The following is a 23,301-nucleotide window of genomic DNA, read 5'->3' on the forward strand; positions in this document are numbered from 1 at the left end:
TAACTCCTGAAGATTAGGAACGTCTGAATTCTGAAAGCATTCCAATTACATTTCATATGAATTATAATGCTCATTAATAATTACTTTTTTATTTACCAGCATAAAGAATAAATAAGCTATGTGTTTGTATGTTTAAAAACATATAGAGGCATGGAGACCTAAGAGTAGCATGTGGCACCATTGTTGGGAAATAGAAATGAGGAGTATGAAGGTGTGTAGAGAAGAGTATAGAGTCATATAGGAGCTGCAAGTTCTTATTGTCATCATTTTCAATATTGTTGACCCTCTTTGGCATGCTGCACCTTAAGAAGGATTTGTACATTTGGAAAAATAAGATATAAGTAGATGATGCCAGAAACCTACAATGGAAGCTGCTTCAGCTGATTAAGAACTCAAACCTTCCAGTCACATTGCCTGGGACTGAATTTTGACACCACCTCTTACTATTTCTGTCACCTAGGTAGGTAGCTGAATCTTACTAAGCCTCAGTTTTGTCATCTGTAAACTGGAAATGACAATACTACTTGATAGGGTTTTTCTGAGGATTATAAATTAAGCAAATTGCATGGCATACTATAAGTGCCAATATAGATGGTGGCTATCATGATTAATGTGTGTATCACACCCTTAAAATACCAAGCTGAAGTTCTGAGGGTGATATGGTTTGGCTGTGCCTCCAGCCAAACTCTCATTTTGATTTGTAATCCCTATAATCCCCACGTGTCAAGGGAGAGACCAGGTGGAGGTAATTGAATCACGGGGGCGGTTTCTCCCACGTGTTCTCACGATAGTGAGTTCTCATGAGATCTGATGGCTTTATAAGTGTGTGGTTTTTCCTCCTGCGTTCATTCTTTTTCCTGCCACCTTGTGAAGAGGATGCAGCAAGCCTTCACCTTCTGCTTCCCCTTCACCGTCCACCATGATTGTAAGTTTCCTGAGGCCTCCCCAGCCATGCTGAACTGTGAGTTAATTAAACCTCTTTCCTTTATAATTACCCAAACTTGGGCAGTTCTTTATAACAGTGTGAAAATGGACTAATACAGGAGGTTCCAGCACTTAGGTGTGGACACCCTTGGCAGTAATCACCATTTCAGAGGCAATCCTCAGTCATCCTCCTCTCCCTTACTGCAAAGAGGTATTTTCTGCGTCCTTCTACCTCAATAACCTCGTTAGAGACGCGCCTGGACGATAATCCAACCCCACAGGGATAGGAAAAAAAGAAAGCTAAGCATAAGAAAGTAGAATATCTGAGAAAAGATAATAGTTACCAGGATTAACCACACACACACACGTATGCATGTGGATGCCCCAAATCATAAAATGATAGGAAATCAGTTATTCTCCACAGGGAAAGATGCAGACAGGCCTCAACCTTATCAACGCCCAACACACAGCATCCTTTATCTGCAACAGCTGCCTCAGCCCAGCCCACACCTTCATACAGTCTCACTTTCTGGCTTTGCTGGGGATACCTGGGATCCTGTATTTCTCTCTCTTTCTGCTTCTTTGGCCAACACCTCAGACCCATCATGTGTCTGTGATTTGTAACAGAGGCCATTTTCCCACTATCTGCACAACATTCACCTTAGGCTTGTTTCTCACTTAAATCTCAACTTGAAACTTGGACACCATTTTTACAGAGAAGCCCTATTTGTATGGATGTCTTTGTTTTATGATACTAACTTAAACTCAAGCCAGACAACAATAATATTAGCAATATTTAAGATGCTAATGTTTATTGAGAGCCTATCTTTAAACAAACACTGCTCTAAATTCTTTCCTAACTATTTAATCTTCACAACAGTTCCATTTTACTCTCATAGCTAGCAGGGCCAGGATTTAAATTCAGGCAGACTGGTTCCAAAACCCACAAACTACTCAGATATAATAAGAGAATGCTTATAGTCAAGGAAGGTGCTAGGTTAATTAAAAGCAAGAATTTTCCAGAAGAGAGCATTAAAAACGCTAGATTTTATTAGAGAGAACAGCTGTAGCAAGTCCTTTGGAAAGGACATAGATTTACTTCTATCTTAAAAAATTAAATTTACGCTTGTTTGTCACGTGGTGATTCATGTTCAAGGGATTATGTTAAATTGGCAGGAAGCAAACGAACCCTTACAAAGAAAATATTTAACCAGGTTAACAAATACCTGTTGATCACCCAATGTAAAATTTTCATCAGGGAACATTAGACAAGTATTTATCTGTCTACGGTTTCTAACTGAAGGATACCATGGAAGCTCTTTAGGAGCAGGATAAAAACCTTTCTTCTATTTTTACTCCTTGGTCCTCTCCTTAAGGCATACAACCTGAGTTTGACAAGGTAGTTTCTTTGCTGGTAAACCACATCTTTGATCTTCGGTTAACATTATTTAGTTCCTAAATAAGTCTTAACATTCCACCTTATCCCTTCTTGTAAACCCACAGGAAATTATCTTCTAGGAGAATCAGGCACAAAATTGCATAACATTCACTATATCATGTAAGAGACAAAAGCTACTAGTTTCCTGCTTGAAATGAACTTATTTCATTACAAACAATTGTCAATTTTATTTTGAGCATTAGTCCCTGGAAGATTGCTTTTTAATGGAATTATTACCATCTGGCATTAGTTCTTTTTTGCATTCTAAAATAAAAACTGACGCCAAGAAAGACAGCGTCCCCTCTCTCCCAGCTTACATCATCTCTGAGCAGCAGAAACAGCCTCCAGAAAAGCCTTATAATTTTTCTTTCCAGACACTATTTTTTTATAATGCTTGTAGTATTTCACTGGAACATGCTTGACTTAACTCAGAACTTAAATGGAATATGGAAAACACCATTTATCTTGCTAAATTAAAATCAGAAGTTCTATGTACAAATTTACATGTTGTATTTTAATGGGTACTAACACTCACCAATTGAATCCTTTTTGCTCTTAAAACAACAAGAAGTAGGACATGCAGAATGTGGAAATGGTCCCAAAAGAAAGCCCCTTGGCCGGGCATGGTGGCTCCCCCCTGTAATCCCAGCACTTTGGGAGGCCGAGGCAGGTGGATCACAAGGTCAGGAGTTCAAGACCAGCCTGGCCAAGATGGTGAAACCCTGTCTCTACTAAAAATACAAAAATTAGCCGGGTGTGGTGGTGGGCACCTGTAATCCCAACTACTCAGGAGGCTGAGGCAGGAGAATTACTTGAACCTGGGAGGCGGAGGTTGCAGTGAGCTGAGATTGCGCCACTGCACTCCAGCCTGGGCAACAGAGCAAGACTCCATCTCCAAAAAAAAAAAAAAGCCCCTCTAGAGGAACAGCTGGGCTGGGCTGAGGTAGCCTAGAGAAGAGGAAGTGAGAAAGGAAAAGTGCAAGGAATTGGTCTTCCTATATTTAATGAGTGTACTTTACCAAGACAGGCGCTGTGCTAAGTGCTTTCCAACTGTTATCTTATTTGATCTTCACCATTATTCTATGAGATGAGCATTGTCTTTTTGCCATCTAATAGTGAGGCTCAGAGAGGTTGAGTGTTTTGATGAGGTCACACAGGAAACAGGTGGTGATGTTTAACATTAAACCCAGGATGACTGCAGCAGGATATATGAAGCCATTGTGTAAGAGGACATAAGTATTGGTTTTCCAGTGTTACCGAGAGCAATTTCAGAGGGATGGAGCTAAATAAGACACAAATGATTTTTTTCTTATTTCACTTTTTATTATGAAGTAGCATTAGGAAAAGAGCATAAAATATCATGTAACCCCAGATCTTGTTTTTTTTTTGTTTTTGTTGTTTTATTTTTTATTTTTATTTTTTTGAGACAGAGTCTTGTTCTGTTGCCCAGGCTGGAATGCAGTGGCACAATGCCAGCTCACTGCTCACTACAAGCTCAGCCTCCCAAGTTTAAGCAATTCTTGTGCCTCAGCAACCCAAGTAGCTGGGATTACAGGTGCGTGCCACCACGCCCAGCTAATTTTTGTATTTTTAGTAGAGACGGGGTTTCACCATGTTCGCCAGGCTGGTCTTGAACTCCTGGCCTCAAGAGATTCACCTGTCTTGGTCTCCCATAGTGCTGAGATTACAGGTGTGAGCCACTGCACATGGCCCAGATCTTCGTTTCTAATACCATTCTTCAATAAAGGGAGGCAAGGTTTCTCCTAGAGAGGCTGATTCGAGGACTGGGTCAGAAAATACACAAGGTGAGCCTGGAGCATGGTGTAGTAAGGAAGTTCTCAAAAGAAACACACAGTGATGGGAGCTGTTAAAGGAATACAAGAGCCAACTGGAAGAGCTACCAATGGCCACAGCAACAAAATAAACAAAGTAGTATCACATTATAAATCACCCAAAGTATTAAATTAATATTCATGAGCTCATACTGATATAAGTAAATGATATGTGTAAATGATAAATAAACAAATGGGGGAGAAGAGATCCATCTTTTGTGCAAAAGAATTCCCAATAACTTAGGTAGATTCTTCACCCTCAAGGAAGTGCAACATAACTCCCCACTCCTTAAGAGTGAGCTGGGCATGGTGACTTTTTTCCAAATAGTAGAATATGGAAATGAGTTAAAAATAATAATAGTAGTAACTGTACAGTGGCACATGACACACAGGTCCTCAGCCAGGTGATCAGTATCACCAGAGAGAAGTCATGTTGGTAGTAGGTGCCCTCAATATGATGTGATAAGAATGATACTTTACCTCTGTGGTCTTCCCTCCCCAAACCCATAACCTGCATCTAGTTATGGAAAAAATATCAGCCAAGTCCTAACTGAGGGACCTTCAAGAAAACACCTGAGCAGTACTCCTCCAAACTGTCAAGAGCACCTAAAACAAGGAGAGACCCTCATAGTCAAGAGGAGCCTAAAGAGACCTGACAAGTAAATGTAATGGGAGATCCTGGAAGAGAAAAGGGACATTAAAAACTAAGAAAATCTGAATAAAGTGTGGACCTTAATTAGTGATAATGTGTTAGGATTTGTTCATGAATTATGACACATATACCAGACTAATGTAAGATGTTAATAGGGAAATTTTTGTGTGAGGTACACTGTCTTTGGAATTTTCTATAAATCTAAAACTATCCTAAAATTAAAAGTTTATCGAAACAGTGTATTTGAATAATTATCAGGTGACTGAGCATAACTAGCATCCAGGGTTAGAACATTGCCAGCACCCCTAAACTTCTTATTTCCCTTCTGAATTATTACCAGCCTCCCCCTAGAGAAAACTACTATTATAAGTTTTAAAATAACATCTTGTTTTTCTTTGTAGTTTTTCTACTAATATGCATTCCTAAATAGTATAGTATAGTTTTGCCTGGTTTTGAAATTGACATTTACAGAAATGTATGTATTTATGTATCACAAATACATACCATATGCATTCTTGTGTGTCTTGCTTAAAATTTGTGTTATTCCATGTAGTTAGCTATTGCTTATTCATTTTCATTGCTGTACAGAATTACATTGCATGAATACACCAAAATCTATGCATACATTTTATTGTTGCTGGACTTTTGGTTATTTCTGGTATGGGGCTCTGAAATGGATTTTCTCACCGTCAGATTTGTGAGACACTAAAATTCAATATTTGTGGTAGACTTTTTTTTAAAAAGAATATCCACATGTGGGGCAAGGATGTAGAACCTGCTGTTTGAAAGCAAGAATGGTAATCTTGTTCAGGGACCATAGTCTAAACTGAGGAGTATCAACAAGCCCCATGATACTGTCGTTGCCTCATCAAGAGGCAGTAGGTGGCCCAAGTGTCTCCTGAGCATGAGAGCCTTCCTTCCCGGAGACGCGTGGACCAGCCTGTGTACCAGCTCCTTCACAATTTTACTCACCACTTTGCTGGTGATGTCTGTGGACCAAATAGCAGAAACCTTGATCTTACTAACAACTTCCTATGCTTTGAAAAGAATGAGACTCTTGGGCAGGTTCCTGCCAAGGTGGCCATGTAAGAAAGAAGCAATCGCTTGCCTTCACTGTTCCCTGATCCTCTTGGCTCAAATAATCCAGGTTCCTGACTCAGCGGAGGGAACGTGCTAAATTTTCTATGCAGACTAGCCTTTTCTATGTATACCTACACACATGCACAGAGGGAGTAGAAATCTAAGGTTGAGTCCAGGAGAACTGTTATGCTTTTCTGGCCACCGTGACCATATTTCCCAAGGAGTGTCCTTTTTAAATGTCATTTATTTTTATTTTTTGAGACAGGGTCTTGCTCTATTGCCCAGGCTGGAGTTCAACGATGCCATCACAGCTCACTGCAGACTCTACCTCCCAGGCTCCAGCAGTCCTCCCACCTCAGCCTCTTAAGTAGCTGGGACTATAGGCATGCCACCATACTCAGCTAATGTTTGTATTTTTTGTAGAGATGGGATCTCACCATGTTGCCCAGCCTGGTCTCAAACTTCTGGGCTCAAGCAGTCTGCCTACTTTCTTTCCAAGGAGTATCTTTGAACTAATTGTATTTTATTTTTAACAGTTTAACAGAGGTACTTCTCAAGCCAGCCTATTAAGTCCTTTTTTAACCTATTTTAGTCCCAGTATATTCAGATCATGACTTGTGTTTATGATTTAATTGAAGGCAAACAAGCCTAACAATGAAAATCCCAGGTATAAAGTTAGACCAAAATCTCACCTTGGCTTGGCCTCCTCTGAGATGGGTTACCTTGAACAAATTACTTTCCCTTTCTGAACCTCGGTTTCCTCATAGGTAGAAAAAGAATAATAAAACTTACCTTGCAAGTAGATTGGATTTAGTACAAAAAACGTACATAAAGTATTTAACACGGTTCCTGACACAAGAGGGAAAACTAATACATAATGAAGATTATTGTTGTTGAGAATAAAAATACAATAACTCATCTAGTAGTTGTTTTCTTATGCTTATGGTCAGACACCTTGCTAAAGATAAGAATACAGTTATAAAGAATATTAGAATACGGTTATAAAAAGTTACTCAAAATTTTTTTTTGCTCTGTCGCCTAGGCTGGAGTGCAGTGGCACGATCGCAGCTCACTGCAAGCTCCGCCTCCCGGGTGCAAGCAATTCTCCTGCCTCAGCCTCTCAAGTAGCTGGGACTACAGGCATATGCCACCATGCCTGACTGATTTTTGTATTTTTAGTAGAGAGGGGGTTTCACCATGTTGGCCAGGCTGGTCTTGAACTACTGGACTCAAGTGGTCCACCCTCAGCCTCCCAAAGTGCTGGGATTACAGGCGTAAGCCACCACACCCGGCCTCGGTTATTAGAAGTTACTGTGTGCTATTTAGTATTTTGTATTTCCTATGCTAATTTGAATTCATAGTGCGATGAAAAATAAAGCCCAGTGTCAGTGAAAATGTCTTTGGGTTGTTCTCACTTGATTATAAGACAAACCAAATTGGTGTTTCTTTCCTTAAGGTTTATAATTGGAGATTTGTTGGATTCAGACAATGACATCTTTGAGCAATCCAAAGAATACGACTCTCGTGGTTCAGAGGATTCACAGAAGGCCTTCGACCATGGGACGGAGCTCATCCCTTGGTACGTGCTGTCCATCCAAGCCGATGTGCACCAGTTCCTGCTGCAGGGGGCCACGGTCATCCACTACGACCAGGACACACACCTCTCTGCCCGTTGCTTCCTCCAGCTTCAGCCCGACAATAGCACCTTGACCTGGGTAAAGCCCACAACTGCCTCCCCAGCCAGCAGTAAAGCAAAACTTGGTGTACTTAATAACACAGCTGAGCCTGGAAAATTCCCACTACTGGGTAATGCTGGATTAAGTAGCCTGACGGAAGGGGTCTTGGATCTTTTTGCAGTGAAGGCTGTATACATGGGCCACCCTGGCATTGATATACACACTGTGTGTGTTCAGAACAAACTGGGTAGCATGTTCCTGTCAGAGACTGGTGTGACATTGCTCTATGGGCTTCAGACCACAGACAACAGATTATTGCACTTCGTGGCACCAAAGCACACAGCTAAAATGCTCTTCAGTGGATTATTGGAACTCACTAGAGCTGTGAGAAAGATGAGGAAATTCCCTGACCAAAGACAGCAGTGGCTGCGGAAACAGTATGTCAGCCTTTATCAGGTAAGGGGTGCAGCCATCCCTCTTTCCTCACTGGTGTAATACTCAAGAGCACACACTTGGTGACCAGACCACCAGGTTCATGCTCCCAGCTCTGACAGTTACTACCTGTGGTGACCTTGGGCAGCTTTTACTTAACCTCTTGGTACCCCAATCCCCTTTTCTATAAAATGGAAATAATAACACCTGCTCACAGGGTGGCTGTGAGAATTAATTGAGGCTGTGGCTCACGCCTGTAATCCCAGCACTCTGGGAGGCCAAGATGGGTGGATCACCCAAGGTCAGGAGTTCGAGACCGGCCTGGCCAACATGGTGAAACCCCGTCTCTACTAAAAATACAAAAATTTGCTGGGCATGGTGGCACATGCCTGTAATCCCAGCTACTCAGTAGGCTGAGGCAGGAGAATCGCTGGAACCCAGGAGGCAGAGGTTGCAGTGAGCCAAGATCGTGCCACTGCATTCCAGCCTGGGCAACAGAGCGAGACTCTGTCTCAGAAAAAAAAAAAAAAAAAAGTTAATATGTGTAAAGCCACAGTATAATTCATAAGTATGAAGAATAGTGTCTGCACTCATAGGTGGTCCTATTTGTATTTTGTATGAAATAACATTTTACTTAGATTTTATAGTAACTGAAAATGCTTATGTTAACTGGTTTCTTTGCAGATGGGAGAACTATAATGACCCTGGTCACTGTTTTTATCTTGTATTATATTTATATATTGTCTTATACTGCATAAAAATAGTCCCAGGATCATTGTAGTTCTCCCATCTGCAAAGAAACCAGTTAATATAAGCATTTTCACTTACTCAAGTTTCAATGGAAAGCATTGTTATCTGAATACTTTTATTATTAGTTAGTGACTAGCTGATACACTGAAAACTGTCCCTATCGAAATTAAAATCCTGGTTCATTTCCTAACATGCTATGTGACTTTTGGAGAGTTCTTTAACTTACTGCATATTTCTGCCTAATTGTAGAGGTGAGGGGTTAATTTCTTTAAGGTTGAAAGAAATTTTTCCAAATGTGGGATAATTCTTATGTGGAGTTCTTCTTTATTAGGTTTGTAGTGGTGGCAGCCCTTAGCGGGCAGTTTTTCACAGTCAGCTGCTTACATTGAGTGAATTAGTCTTTCATTAACCCTACGTTATCAGGTACTCTAACACTATAGTTTAGCGTGGCAACAGGGCTGGGCTGAATGAGATAGAAGAGGCACAGGCATAACCAGAGTAGCATCCTTTGGGGAAAAGAGGATACAGATTGCTTGGAAATCTTAAACTCCACAAGCAGGTGACACTTGAAGTGTCATTCTCAAATGAGTTGTGTCAAAGTATTCAGTTTTTCTTTTCTATGCTTTTCTATCTTCATGGCAAAAAGAAATATCTTTTGTACTGTCACAGAACAAATAGAACTACCACTTGAACTACTCAAATGCCTGATTTCATGTACTTGTCACAGTTCTAATACATTTCTGACAATTAAAAACATTTCTTGCCCCAGGAAGTTAGACAAGGCACATGTAATGCCCCTTCTTTCTTCTTTCCCTACACCCATGCCATGATTATGAGCAGAGACCATATCCTGAGTGACTAACTTGATTAATTGATTAATAAGCAGATAGGCCTATGTACACAATTATCCTAATGTTACACAGAACAAAGCCAGTTTTAGTTAACTCGTCTAAAATGGAAAACAAATACCTGACTGTGTGTGGCGGCTTATGCCTGTAATCATAGCACTTTGGGAGACTGAGGCGGTAGATCACTTGAGGTCAGGAGTTCGAGACCAGCCTGGCCAACATGGCAAAATCCCGCCTCTACTAAAAATACAAAAAATTAGTCATGCACCTATAATCCCAGCTACTCATGAGGCTGAGGCAGGAGAATCGCTTGAGCCCGGGAGATGGAGGTTGCAGTGAGCCAAGATAATGCCACTGCACTCCAGCCTGGGTGACAGAGCAAGACTGCCTCAAAAAAACAAACAAACAAAAAATACCCGCCTCCTGTGTACTCCACAGGGCACAGGGAGCTTTCAGTGTACTCAGCTGGAAAAAAAAAAAAGTCTTCAGGAGCTATTGTGAATGTCAGTTTTTAATTACAGCTATTCCTTGGCCTTCTAGAATCAGGAAAATTCATCAAATATGGACATAGACCAGTGTTTGAGCTCAATTACAATTCCTGTCACAAAGTCTATGTGGTTTAGTTGTTCCATTTGTCTGCTTCTCAAGCTTATAGCATAGGTAACTGAATTAATACATAAGAGGTACTTGGTTTCTCATTTACCCTGGCACTCTTCAGCTTTTACTGAAGGAGGCACCAGCTGAGACCACGAACAGCAGGTGAAGAGGTAAGAGTTGCTGCTGGAACAGAGACAGAAGTGACTTAGAGAAGACTCAGTCCTACCCAGCTGCAAACACAGCTCCACCCTCCCCCACCACCCCTGCACAGAACCAAGATGTTACAGTGTAGAGGCAAAACAGCTCATACTCAACCACTTCTGAAATATAGGTGATGTTATTCCTTGACACTGCTCTCTCTACATGAGCCATTTATGAAGTCAGGCAACGTGCCTTAGAAACAGACACTCAAGATTTCTTTCGAAAGAAAAAAGTTGGAAAGACCAATGGACTGGTCATTTTCTCATCATATAAACCAGTTCCCAAACTGACTCAGGGATCACCAAAAAGATGCTAACTTAGTACTCAGAGAACAAAAGATCAAATCTTTTGTTAATGTTTAATAGCTGTATTGGTGATTTATAATACCTCTTAGAAAATTAAATTCTCTCAGATGCCCTAAAGTTAAAAAAAAAAAAAAAACTATTTAAATTTACCTATATAAGCTAAAGAAATTTGTGAAACAATGTTTGGGTTTTTCCAAACTTCTGTTAACAGCTCTATAAGAGGATTTTTTAATCCCTAGTTTGGGAAGTGCTTATATGGAAAATAATCATTCTGACATTAGAATTTCCTTATGTAGTAAATGTAAGTGAAGTTACTTTCAAATACTACAAGTATTTGAGTACTACTGATGGAAGCAGTAACAAGAGATAACACAGAAGACAAGAAGAAGTAATTACATTTGTAGAGAAGCCTAGAAAAATACAGGAAAATCCAAGAAAGTAAACTGCAGAGATGTTGATGTGGGGTGTGGAGGAAAGACCAATGTCTTGAGCTTTGGCCCAAGGTTATCATGGACAGAACTGACGGCCCATAATCCTGGGTATTTGGAAGGTGCTCTGGGAGGCTAAGAAAGTTAAATATGGAATTACCAGGTAAATATCTTTGGTTATAAGCAAAAAAGATTCTGGCTATCTTTACGTGGGGAAAAAAAAAAGATTCATTCAAAGGATGTAGATTAGTTTAATGGTCTTCAAAATGTCACATGCAAAGATATGCCAAGAGGTAACAGTGCATGGATATTTTTTAAGGAATCTATTTTCTAATCTTCAACTTTCACATAAACTGTTTTCTCCACTGCACTCCAGCCTGGGCAAGAGTGCGAGACTCCGTCTCAAAAAAAAAAAAAAAACAAAAAACTGTTTTCTAAAATTGAACATGTGCCTTCACTTACAGTAGTCCATCTCCCACATTAAAAAAAGAAGGTAGGCCAGGTGCGGTGGCTCAGAGCTGTAATCCCAGCACTTTGGGAGGCCGAAGCGGGTGGATCACTTGAGGCCAGGGGTTCGAGACCAGCCTGGCCAACATGGTGAAACTCCATCTCTACTAAAAATGCAAAAATTAGCTGGGTGTGGTGGTACGCACCTGTAATCCCAGACACCTGGGAATTGAGGCAGGAGAATCAGTTGAAACCGGGAGGCGGAGGTTGCAGTGAGCCAAGATCACACCACTGCACTCCAGCCTGGGCGACAGAGGGAGACTCCATCTCCAAGAAAAAAAAAAGAGAAGAAAGTATATCCTTCATCCATCCCAAACAAGTTTATTATTTTGTGTAAAACAAAAGAAAGATTAAAACTACATTTTACTTCCCAGAAAGCTTCCTTTAAAGACTAAACAAAGGTATCCTTCCTTTTCCTGACCTAAACATATTTCTGTTAGTGGTAAAGTTTGACCCATGTTGGGATGTTCTGAAATTAGAAAAATCAAAGCAGTATAGGTTAATGGTGCCAATTATTTTACATGTAAACTATAATGGGCCTATTAAGCTTTTAAAGATGTATTGGTTAAAATCCATAAATAAAAGTTTTACTCTTCTTTCAGATTCAGAGTATGTTATTCAAAATGGTAGTTAAAACGTATCCATTAGGTTTCATTCATGAAATGTTTATTCCAATTTGAAGTCACTCCTAGTGACTTGTTAGCAGGGATTCTCTTCAGCAGGCCTCCAGCAGATAGACTGATCTCCAACCATTTTCATTCTCTGTATCACTGCATTCAAGAACCCTGCTCCAGGAAGGGGATTCTGATTGGCTTATTGGGATCATGTGCCAATCATTGGTCAAAGGAGGATATTTCATCTTGATTGACACACCCATCGAGACTATATCCAGTGGAGAATAGACAGTTAAAGTAAAATTGGGGTATGGTTAGAGAAGGGAGAAACAGATCATGGACAGCCATAAGTCACAATGTCCCACTATAAGAGGTCACCAAAAGGTTTCTTTGTCAAGTACCCAAGTTATTCAGCATCCTGGGATCCACAACAGGATGCAGGAAGTGGGAATGCACAAGTCATAAAATCAGATAGTTATTAAACATTAGGCTGAAGGAGCAAGCGCACACACACACACACACACACACACAAAGCTTCTTTGTTTTTTGCATATGATCTGCAACAAAGCAAAATCTATCTATAAGCATTTCTTTAGAACTGCAAAGGAGAGCCAGCCTGAAATGTTTTTGAAGAGTAAACACAGTACATGGAAATTAATTTTTAAAGAGCCCGCTTATACAGTGTATGAAATATCAATATCATCTTTAGCTCATAGGCAACTTTTTGTGGTTTTATTAACTGACTTATGGGGAGAATCATTGACAATTGTTTAATTAATAGATCCCTGCTGTTACTTACAGGATGTTACACAGAGTTGCCTTAGAAGCAGTAGCTACTGTGAACAATTGCCTGCCCCTTGAGTGTGTTGTTGCTGCTCAGAGCATCCTAATATGTATGGTGTTCTGAGTCCCATGGGCTCCCTATCTTTAGATTTCAGCCACTCAAGGGGATGGCAGCCCAACTATTTTAGGAGCTCCCTGGGGCCCTTCAAAGGGAATTTCATGCATGTCACACACACCCTGTATTTCAAGTCCGACTGTCCCAAGCATCAAACTAGTTGAAAACCTACCTGGCAATAATGGACAAATACAACTTGATTTTACTTAGATTGATACCCTGCCCCCCTCCCTTCCAGGATGTCCAAGGCCCTAATTTGCAAAGTAAGTCTAAATGAATTTTCCTACAGTGGTAGTTCTGCAATTTAACCTCTGTAAATGGGATGGGAAGTTTTTGTTCCCCAGTTGATATATTAAAGCATGTCACTGGAACTCAGCAGGGATGTGACCAGGACAACAGGGGACATGATGAAATTCCTGACAGAGAATCTTGTGAGTTAGAAAACAGTCACTTGGGTGGCCAGATCATTATTCTTCTGTGGCCGTCTGTGCTCTTCCACCTCTTGGAATTTTCTGGGAGACATTAATATATTTACTTCCCCATTGCTTGATGCTTCCTATTGTGTTCACCATGTGGCTCTTTCACAGGAGGATGGACGGTATGAAGGCCCAACTTTGGCTCACGCTGTGGAGTTGTTTGGTGGCAGACGGTGGAGTGCTCGAAACCCCAGCCCCGGAACATCAGCAAAGAATGCTGAGAAGCCCAATATGCAGAGAAACAATACCCTGGGCATAAGCACTACCAAGAAAAAGAAGAAAATCCTCATGAGGGTAGAGTGTTATTTGTTTATTAAGCATTAAACCCATCTTCCAGGACCGCTGTATGGTGAACATCACCATAAAACACTTAAGGTTGTTTGGGTTGAGGACAAAGTCAGGTATAAAACAGAAGATACAAGGGCTTACCACATACCTCCATGGTGCCATGCTAGTGCCAGGAACACCAGGGAAAAGACAAGGTCCACAGAAGGACATAGACATGTAAACAAACACAGTGCGAGCTAAAAAGAGACATCGTTGAGTCACCCACAAAGTGCTGTGGGGGCAGAGAGAAGGAAAATAGAGAGCTGAGGGGCAGGCACAGAGGGCTCCACAGAGCAACTGACACACAGGTCTTGAAGAACATGTAGGATTTTACCAAGCAAAGAACATAGGAGAAAGTATCCCCAGCAGAGGAGACAGCATAGAGGCATAAAAGACAGCTTGTTCAAGGAAGCACATGCTGTTCTGGATGGCTAGAGCATGAGCACTCTGTGGGCAAGGAAGGGCTAGAAGAGAACAGAGATCACAGAGGCCCCAAATACTGTGTGTAGAACACAATGTAAAGTATATTAGCACTGTGTATTATAAACTATATAATATGAAATATCACTATGAAGTGATAATATATTTGCTTCATGGCTATTTGTTTGTGTTGCTATAAAGAAATACTTGAGGCTGGGTAATTTATAAAGAAAGAAGTTTAATTGACTCACAGTTCTGCAGGTGTACAGGAAGCATGGTGCCAGCATCTGCTTCTGGTGACAGCCTCCGGAAGCTTACAGTCATGGCAGAAGGTGAAGCGGGAGCCAGCGCATGACATGGCAAGAGCAGGAGTGAGAGAGAAGGGGAGAGGTGCCACACGCTTTTTGTTTCTCTTAGAAACAGGGTCTTGCTCTGTCACCCAGGCTGGAGTGCAGTGGTGTGATCATGGCTCACTGCAGCTTCAAACTCCTGGGCTCAAGCTGTTCTCCTGCCTCAGCCTGCCAAGTATCTGGGACCACAGGTGTACACCACCATGCCTGGCTAATTTTTTTTATTTTTTATAGAGACAGGGTCTCACTGTGTTGCCCAGGCTGGTCTCGAACTCCAGGCCTTAAGTAATCCTATTGTCTCAGCCTCCCAAAGTGTTGGGATTACAGGCATGAGCCACCACACCCAGCCTACACACTTTTAAATAACTAGATCTTGTGTGAAGTCAGAGCTAGAACTCACTCATCACCAAGGGAATGATCCTCAGCCATTCATGAGGGATCCACCCCCATGATCCAAACACCTCCCACTAGGCCCCACCTCTAACACTGGGAATTACATTTCAACATGAGATTTGAAGGGGACAAACATCCAAACCATATCATCTATCTAGAAAAAGTGCCACTCTCTTTGCTTATGGGAAGCTTTGATGCTCATGTCAAATTTTATCTGCTTCACAGTTTTTTTCTGTACACAGAGGTTCCAGAGGTTCTGTGCTGCCTCTTGTCTGCCTCCCTCCCCTGAGGAGTACTGCTGTATAGTAAAGAACAAATGAAATAATATGACATGAGAATACTCGGTCAGCCTTAATGTAGGTCTTTACCGGTTTTACCAGGGAGAGGCAGTATTGAAGGTGGGTAGGTCAGAAAATAGAGACCTACCTGAACTAAAGCAGTGATGGGAGAGAAATACAGGCTTGGAACCATCGTGAGCTTTGTGTTCCCAGGGTGAGAGTGGAGAGGTAACTGACGATGAGATGGCAACCCGAAAGGCCAAGATGCACAAAGAGTGTCGAAGCCGGAGTGGTTCTGATCCTCAAGACATTAATGAACAAGAAGAATCAGGTAAAGCGGCATGTTTACATCTGAGATTTTTGTTTTTTAATTTTTGTGGGAAAAAGAGTATACATTTGGTTTTAAATTGTGATTTAAGCATTGCAAACATTTCTAACAAAACTCTTTGTCCTAACCAGACAATGAAACCTAAAGGTACTTCTGCAAGCATAATGTGCTTGGAATAAAATCCCCATTAATTAACTTGCCGTTACTGACAGGGAATATTAGATATACATGGTATAATTTGATGGATTAGACCAGTGATTCTCAACCTTGGCTGCATATTAGAGCTTTTAAGAAAATCTGATTCCTCTGGCCTCATCTAAGAATAACTGATTCAGATATTCTCTGGCTGGGACCTGGACATCTATTTATTTTTGAAGCTTCCCAGACAGTTCTAACATGTAGCCAGTTGAGACCCCACCAGATTAGCCCATTCATAAAGATATTTTGGTGCTGCTTGTGTAGAAACCAGCTGCATAGGTTGATTTGCTCAGACATCCAGAAGCCTCTCTGGTTTGTATTTGGTTCTGAGGGAAAGTATAATCTGAGTCATTGTCTCTTTTCTGTCTTTCATCCTCACAGAGGTGAATGCCATCGCTAACCCTCCAAACCCCCTCCCTTCCAGAAGAGCCCACTCTTTGACCACAGCTGGGTCCCCCAACTTGGCTGCCGGGACGTCATCTCCCATCAGGCCAGTGTCCTCCCCTGTGCTGTCTTCTTCAAACAAGAGCCCATCCAGGTGGGGCCTTAACATGATAAAACAGAAGGACCCTTCACATTATTCCAGTTGTGTGGAAGGGCATATCTTTACAGTTGTCTATGGAAAGACTATTTCACATTTTGATGTATAGTTGAACTGAAAACTGAAAAATCCCAAAATTTTAAATGATCCTAATTCTCCCAATTTTGTACTCCTACCTTCTCATATTGCTTCAAAGGTCAGTAGCAGTAACAAAACCTAAGCCATGATTCTCCAAATCTGTACTATCCAGTACGCTAGCCACTAACTAGATGTGGGTATTTAAATTCAAATGTAAATTAATTAAAATTAAAGAAAATTTAAAATTCAGTTCCTCAGTCACAGTAGTGACATTTCAAGTGCTCCATAGCCACAAGAAGCTGATGGTTATTATCCCAAAGAGTGTAGATAGAGAACATTTCTTTTTATCATTGCAGAAAGTTCTATTGGATAGCACTGCTCTAAACGAAGAAGAGAGAATAGATTGTTTTAATGTAAACTATTTGGCCCCTTTGCTAATCGATGAAATATATTTAATACTTTTCTCATATGTAAGTTATGCATGTCTAGAGGAATGAATTCAAGTATCACAGCAAGTTGGATATGTTTACGTATAAATCTAAAGCTGGATAAATTACTTTATAAGTTCCATGCAAATTACATATTTGAAACAATATCTTCCCTCTCGAAGAAGGAATGATATTAAAATGGCAGACTTCCAAAGGGAACCAGAATGCTGCTCCATCCTCCTGTATCCCACATTAAAGTTTAAGAGATGTGGAGGTTCCAGACAGAACCAAGCTAAAACAGGAACTCTTTACTTTATCTCACACACACACACACACACACACACACACACACACACACACACTCACACTCTCTCTCTCTCTCTCTCTCCCTCCCTCCCTCCCTCTCTCCCTCTCTCCCCACCCCCCTCTCTCTCTTTCTCCCTTTCTCTCTCTTTCTCTTGGAAGCTTCTTGTTAAGAATCCTGGCTGGGCACGGTGGCTCTCACATGTAATCCTAGCACTTTAGAGGTCAGGGAAGGAGGATCACTTGAGTCCCCAGGAATTCGAGACCAGCCTGAGCAACAGAGACCCCATCTCTACAAAAAGTAAAACAATTAGTGGGTGTGGTGGTTCTCACCTGTGGTCCCAGCTACTCAGGAGGCTGAGGTGTGAGAGTATCACTTGAGCCTGGGAGGTTCCGGCTGCTGTGAGCCATAATCATGCCATTGCGCTCCAGCCTAGGCAACAGAATGAGAGCTTGTCTCAAAAAAAAAAAAAAAAAAAAAAAAAGAAACAGAAAAGAAAAAGAAAGAAAAAAGAATCCTACAGTAAATTATCTTTTAAATAAAAATTCTTTCACAATGTGAGCAATGAACTTATAATTTATGCTTTATACATTCACATTCTACAGTGGGTGAGCATGGGTCAAGGTTATATGGGAATTCTTTGTACCACTCTTGCAACTTTTATGTAAATTTAGATTCATAACAAAACTAAAAGTTACAAAAATCAGAATCCTGTTTATTATACTTTCAGCCTGTGTAGTATCCTGGGTAAACAGCAAGGAACCTGGATTAAATGGCATTTCCCGTTTATTTCAATCATTCATGAGCAGGAAAAGAAAGGACGAAGTAAGGGAGGCAAATATTTTAAAAAGAGAAATTAACATGCCAGATGCAAGATCAGAAGGCCAACCCCAGGAGGACAGGGATCAGCACCCACTCAAGTGTTTTAAAACAGAAAGAAAACACAAGACAGGAGGAAAAATCAGCTTGAATGCTATTAAGGGAGAAAGCTAGACTGAATCCTAAGTCTGGTAGTGGAAAGAGTGGACAAACAGAGTTTCCTAGAATCAAAGGGAGATGGGTTCCTACAGACAGTAGCTGGATCTGCAACCAGAAAGAAGCAAGACAGGAAATTTACTTCTTTAGCTGCAAATGATGAAGTCACCTTTTTCCTCTTCCTGCACCTCTACCCTATGTTTCCTGCACTACACTGGGGATCGACAACCTACAACCTATGACTACAAAATGCTAAAAAGCTATCAATTTGTAGTGCTCTTTCATTGCTGAAGGTGACCTTCAAATGTCAGCACAAATTAATTTTCCATGAGTGAACATTGTTAGCAGGGTTGAGAGTCACTTCAACAAACTATATATTTTATATTTATAGTCTTAAATATATAGTTTTTAGATTATATATTTAATATACATAAAATAGACTTCATGATATTCTCTATACTTTCGTATATATTTGAAATATTTCAAAAAAAACTTTTAAAATCCAAGACAAAAAAAAAATAGGCCTCTAGAACTAGAAATACCATTTGACCCAGCCATCCCATTACTGGGCATATACCCAGAGGATTATAAATCATGCTGCTATAAAGACACATGTACATGTATGTTTATTGCGGCACTATTCACAATAGCAAAGACTTGGAACCAACCCAAATGTCCATCAATGATAGACTGGATTAAGAAAATGTGACACATAGACACCATGGAATACTATGCAGCCATAAAAAAGGATGAGCTTCATGTCCTTTGTGGGGACATAGATGAAGCTGGAAACCATCATTCTCAGCAAACTATCGCAAGGACAGAAAACCAAACACCGCGTGTTCTCACTCATAGGTAGTAATTGAACAATGAGAACACTTGGACACAGGGCGGGGAGTATCACACACCAGGGCCTGTTGTGGGGTGGAGGGAGGAGGGAGGGATAGCATTAGGAGATATACTTAATGTAAAGGACGAGTTAATGGGTGCAGCATACCAACATGGCACATGTATACATATGTAACAAACCTGTACATTGTGCACATGTACCCTAGAACTTAAAGTATAATTTAAAAAATAGATCCTGTTCATTAATTTGACTACAAACCATAATCAAAACATCTCTCATACCATTGTGTCAGGAAATCAGTATAGAAAATAAAAAATGTTGCGAAACAGTAAGTCTGTTCTGAGTTGACTGATATTTCTACATTGAATAGATGCAGCCTTGGAAGGTGCAAATATAATCCTAGTCAAAGCTGGCTTTTTTCCATTCTTTTTTAAATTTTCTAAAATTAGAGACAGTGCCTCACTATGTTGGCCAGGCTGGTTTCGAACACCTGGGGTCAAGCAATCTTCCCACCTCAGCCTTCCAAATTGCTGAGATTATAAGCATGAGCCACCGCACCCAGCCCTTTCCATTCTTAACATTTTTCCGGTTCACATTTTCCATTAATATTTAAAAGCTCTTCTCTGTTTTCATCTAAGGACTGGTTAAGAAAGGAATCGGACAATACACTCAAAGGTTTCTTCTTAAATGTAATTCCATAACTTAGAATATAGAAAAGAACGTGCATTATTTCCCATAGATTAAGAGTGAGTAATTTGGGGCTCTTTTAAAAAGACATCTTCAGAAACACTGAGTTATTTTGCCCATTGATCTGCAATTTCAAAGAACTGATTTGATTAATAGAGGAATATTAACCTCAGCCCTGGGCCCTTATTAAATAGACTAGAAACATGTTTTCTTTTTCACATAGAACATGTTTTATTTCCTCTGATACAATATAGGTTAAGAGATGTAAAAAGAGAGTACTGAAAAATAGCTTCAATCTTAAATAACTTGCACTCATCCTTTTGCTCATATTGCTAATTGGAGCAAGTCTGGTGGGACAGAATCACAACAGTGGCCTGCCCTTGTGCCCATGAAGGCCTTGTCTTTGTTGCAGTGCTTGGAGCAGTAGTAGCTGGCACGGGCGGATCAAAGGCGGCATGAAGGGATTTCAGAGCTTCATGGTTTCAGATAGCAACATGAGTTTTGTTGAATTTGTTGAGCTGTTCAAATCGTTCAGGTACAGTCTTATGTTTCCTTCTTATTCTTTCTCAGGCCCCCCCATTTCTATAAAGATACTCAATGAGAGGTGTTTTCCATTCCTCATTCAGTGTCAGGAGCCGCAAGGACCTGAAGGATCTGTTTGATGTCTATGCAGTGCCCTGCAACCGATCTGGCTCTGAGTCAGCCCCACTCTACACCAACCTGACAATTGATGAAAACACCAGCGATCTTCAGCCTGACCTAGGTTTGTTGAACATTTTAGGATTTCCCTTTGGGATCAATCTGTCTAAAACTTAAGGTCAGAGGTCCAGTCACACAAACTCTGAGCCTGTCCCACATAGTGTGCTATTACTGCTGTGTAGGGAAACACTTAAGAGAATTTTTTTTTTTTTTTGAGATGCAGTCTCACTCTGTTGCCCAGGCTGGAGTGCAGTGGTGCAATCTCAGCTCACTGCTACCTCCACCTCCCGGGTTCAATTGATTCTCCTGCCTCAGCCTCCTGAGTAGCTGGGACTACCGGCATGTGCCACCATGCCTGGCTAATTTTTTGTATTTTTAATAGAGACAAGGGTTTCACCATGTTAGCCAGAATGGTCTCGATCTCCTGACCTCGTGATCTGCCACCTCAGCCTCCCAAAGTGCTGAGTTTACAGGCATGAGCCACCACACCCGGCCAACACTTAGAGAATTATTTTAAGGTGTCATCTGGTGTTGCGGGAGCAGGTGCTACTGGCATTTTGAGCAAAGAAATTCATCATTGTGTGGTTCTGCACATGTATTTATTTAACCAATAAAGCCCTCCAGTCATTCTGACAACCAAAAACCCTTTCCCGACTGTATTAGTCCATTTTCATGCTGCTGCTGAAGACATACCCAAGACTAGGTAATTTATAAGGAAAAAGAGGTTTAAGGGGCTCACAGTTCCACCTGGCTGGGGAGGCCTCACAATCATGGAAGAAGATGAAAGGCATGTCTCACATGGCAGCAGACAAGAGAACTTGTGCAGGAAAAACTCCCCTTTATAAAACCATCAGATCTCATGAGACTTATTCACTATCATGAGAACATTTTCACATGGGAAAGACCTGCCCCCATGATTCAACTACCTCCCACCAGGTCCCTTCCACAACATGGAATTGTGGGAGCTACAATTCAAGATGAAATTTGGGTGGGGACACAGCCAAACCATATCACTGACCATTTCCAAATGTCTGCTAGGTATGTGGTATGTGTCACAGTGGAGAACCCCCAGTCTCTTCCCTACTACAGACAGTTGTGTGTTCAATCACAGGGCAGTAGTCTCCTGCCCTTTGACAAGGAGAGTCTTTAGTGCCTTCCACAGGGTACTTCTGTCTGAATGATTGTCCAGGATATATTTCCTACTGTATAAACAAGAATGTCTCATTCTTCTATCTCACTCACCACCACCACCATTACTATCACCACCCATGCATTTTCTGACCACTTATGCATTTCCAGCCTATCATTTTCCTCCTCTGTTCTTCCTGGAAACTATAAACACAAATAGCAAAACAAAAACCTTTCCTCTTTTATGCAGTTGCTTCATAATTATTTATAAGTTTATGTTGTCCTTGAGCTAAGACTATTAAGTATTGTTCAACTTTAGTCATAAAATCTCCATAACCATGGATTAGTCAAGTAGTTACATTTTTCAAAAATTATTGGACTTTATTTTTTGTTTTATTATATTTTATTATTTTATTATTTATCATGATTTTCATGTATTTTTTATTTTTGTTTTATTTTAAAATATTATTATTTTAAAATAATGTAATTTTTTGTAGAGACAGGGTCTTGCTCTGTTGACCAGGCTGCTCTCAAACTCCCAGCCTCAAGCAATCCTCCTGCCTCAGCTTCCCAAAGTGCAGGGATCTTAGGCATGAGCCTCCATGCCCAGCTTAGACTTTATTTTTAGAGCAATTTTAGGTTTATGGAAAAATGAGTGGAAAGTACAGAGTTCCAATATACTCTCTTCTACTCTCCCACACAGACTTTCTTCTGTTAGTAATATCTGGCATTAGTGTAGTACATTTGTTACAATTGAGTTAATATTGATATATTATGATGAACTGAAGTCCATAGTTAACGTTAGGATTCACTCTTTGTGTTGTGCATTCTATGGGTTTTGACAAATGTGTAATGACATGTATCCACCTTTACAGTATCATACAGGACAGTTTCACTGCCCTGAAAGTTCCTTATGCTTCATTTTTCCATCCCCCCCGCGACCTCCCTCCAAATCCCTGGCAGCCACTGCTCTTTTTATTATCTCCATAGTTTTGCCTTTTCCAGAATGTCATATAGTTGGAATCACACAGTACATAGCATTTTCAGACTGGCGTCTTTCACTTAGCAATATGCATTTAAGTTTCCTTCCTCCGTGGCTTTTTGCAGCTTGGTAGCCCATTTCTTTTTACCCTGGGTAACATTCCATTTTGCGGAGGTACTACAGTTTGTTTATCCATTCACCTACTGAAGTATATCTTGGTTGCTTCCAAGTTTTAGCAATTATGAATAAAGCTGCTATAAACATTTGTATTCAGGTTTTTGTGTGGGCATAAGTTTTTCCATCATTTGGGTAAATACCTAAGAGTGCAATTGCTGGATCATATGGTAAGCCTATGTTTAGCTCCATAAGAAACTGCCAGACTGTCTTCCAAAGTGGCTAAAATTAAAATGGCCATACCAAAGTTGGTGTGAATGTGAAGCAATTGGAACATTGCAGGTGGGAATGTAAAATGGTACAACCACTTTGGAAGACAGTGTGGCAGTTTCTTACTAAGCTAAACATATTCTTTCCATGTGACCAGCAATTACAGTACTTGGTATTTACCCAAATGAGTTGAAAAATTTATATTCACATAAAAATCTGTACACAAATGCTTATATTAAACAGTAAAACTGTAATTTTAAGGGTATATCTTCAATCTCTACAAACAAAAATGT

The 23,301-nt window shown here is 40.6% G+C and overlaps 1 protein-coding gene across 6 annotated transcripts in view; it reads left to right on the forward strand.

Annotated features, from left to right (window-relative positions):
• Positions 1-23,301, forward strand: part of PLCE1 (phospholipase C epsilon 1) — a 337,648-nt gene that overhangs the window by 244,257 nt on the left and 70,090 nt on the right. For all 6 annotated transcript variants that reach the window (XM_034931124.3, XM_063607826.1, XM_057298956.2 and 3 more), the window contains 6 exons: positions 7,383-8,058; positions 13,770-13,952; positions 15,640-15,757; positions 16,334-16,490; positions 20,228-20,350; positions 20,442-20,578. In XM_034931124.3, coding sequence (XP_034787015.1) covers positions 7,383-8,058; positions 13,770-13,952; positions 15,640-15,757; positions 16,334-16,490; positions 20,228-20,350; positions 20,442-20,578 — 1,394 coding nt within the window. The remainder of the gene's footprint in view (positions 1-7,382; positions 8,059-13,769; positions 13,953-15,639; positions 15,758-16,333; positions 16,491-20,227; positions 20,351-20,441; positions 20,579-23,301) is intronic.

This window comes from Pan paniscus, chromosome 8 (genome assembly GCF_029289425.2).
Source record: "Pan paniscus chromosome 8, NHGRI_mPanPan1-v2.0_pri, whole genome shotgun sequence".
Lineage (NCBI taxonomy): Eukaryota > Metazoa > Chordata > Mammalia > Primates > Hominidae > Pan > Pan paniscus.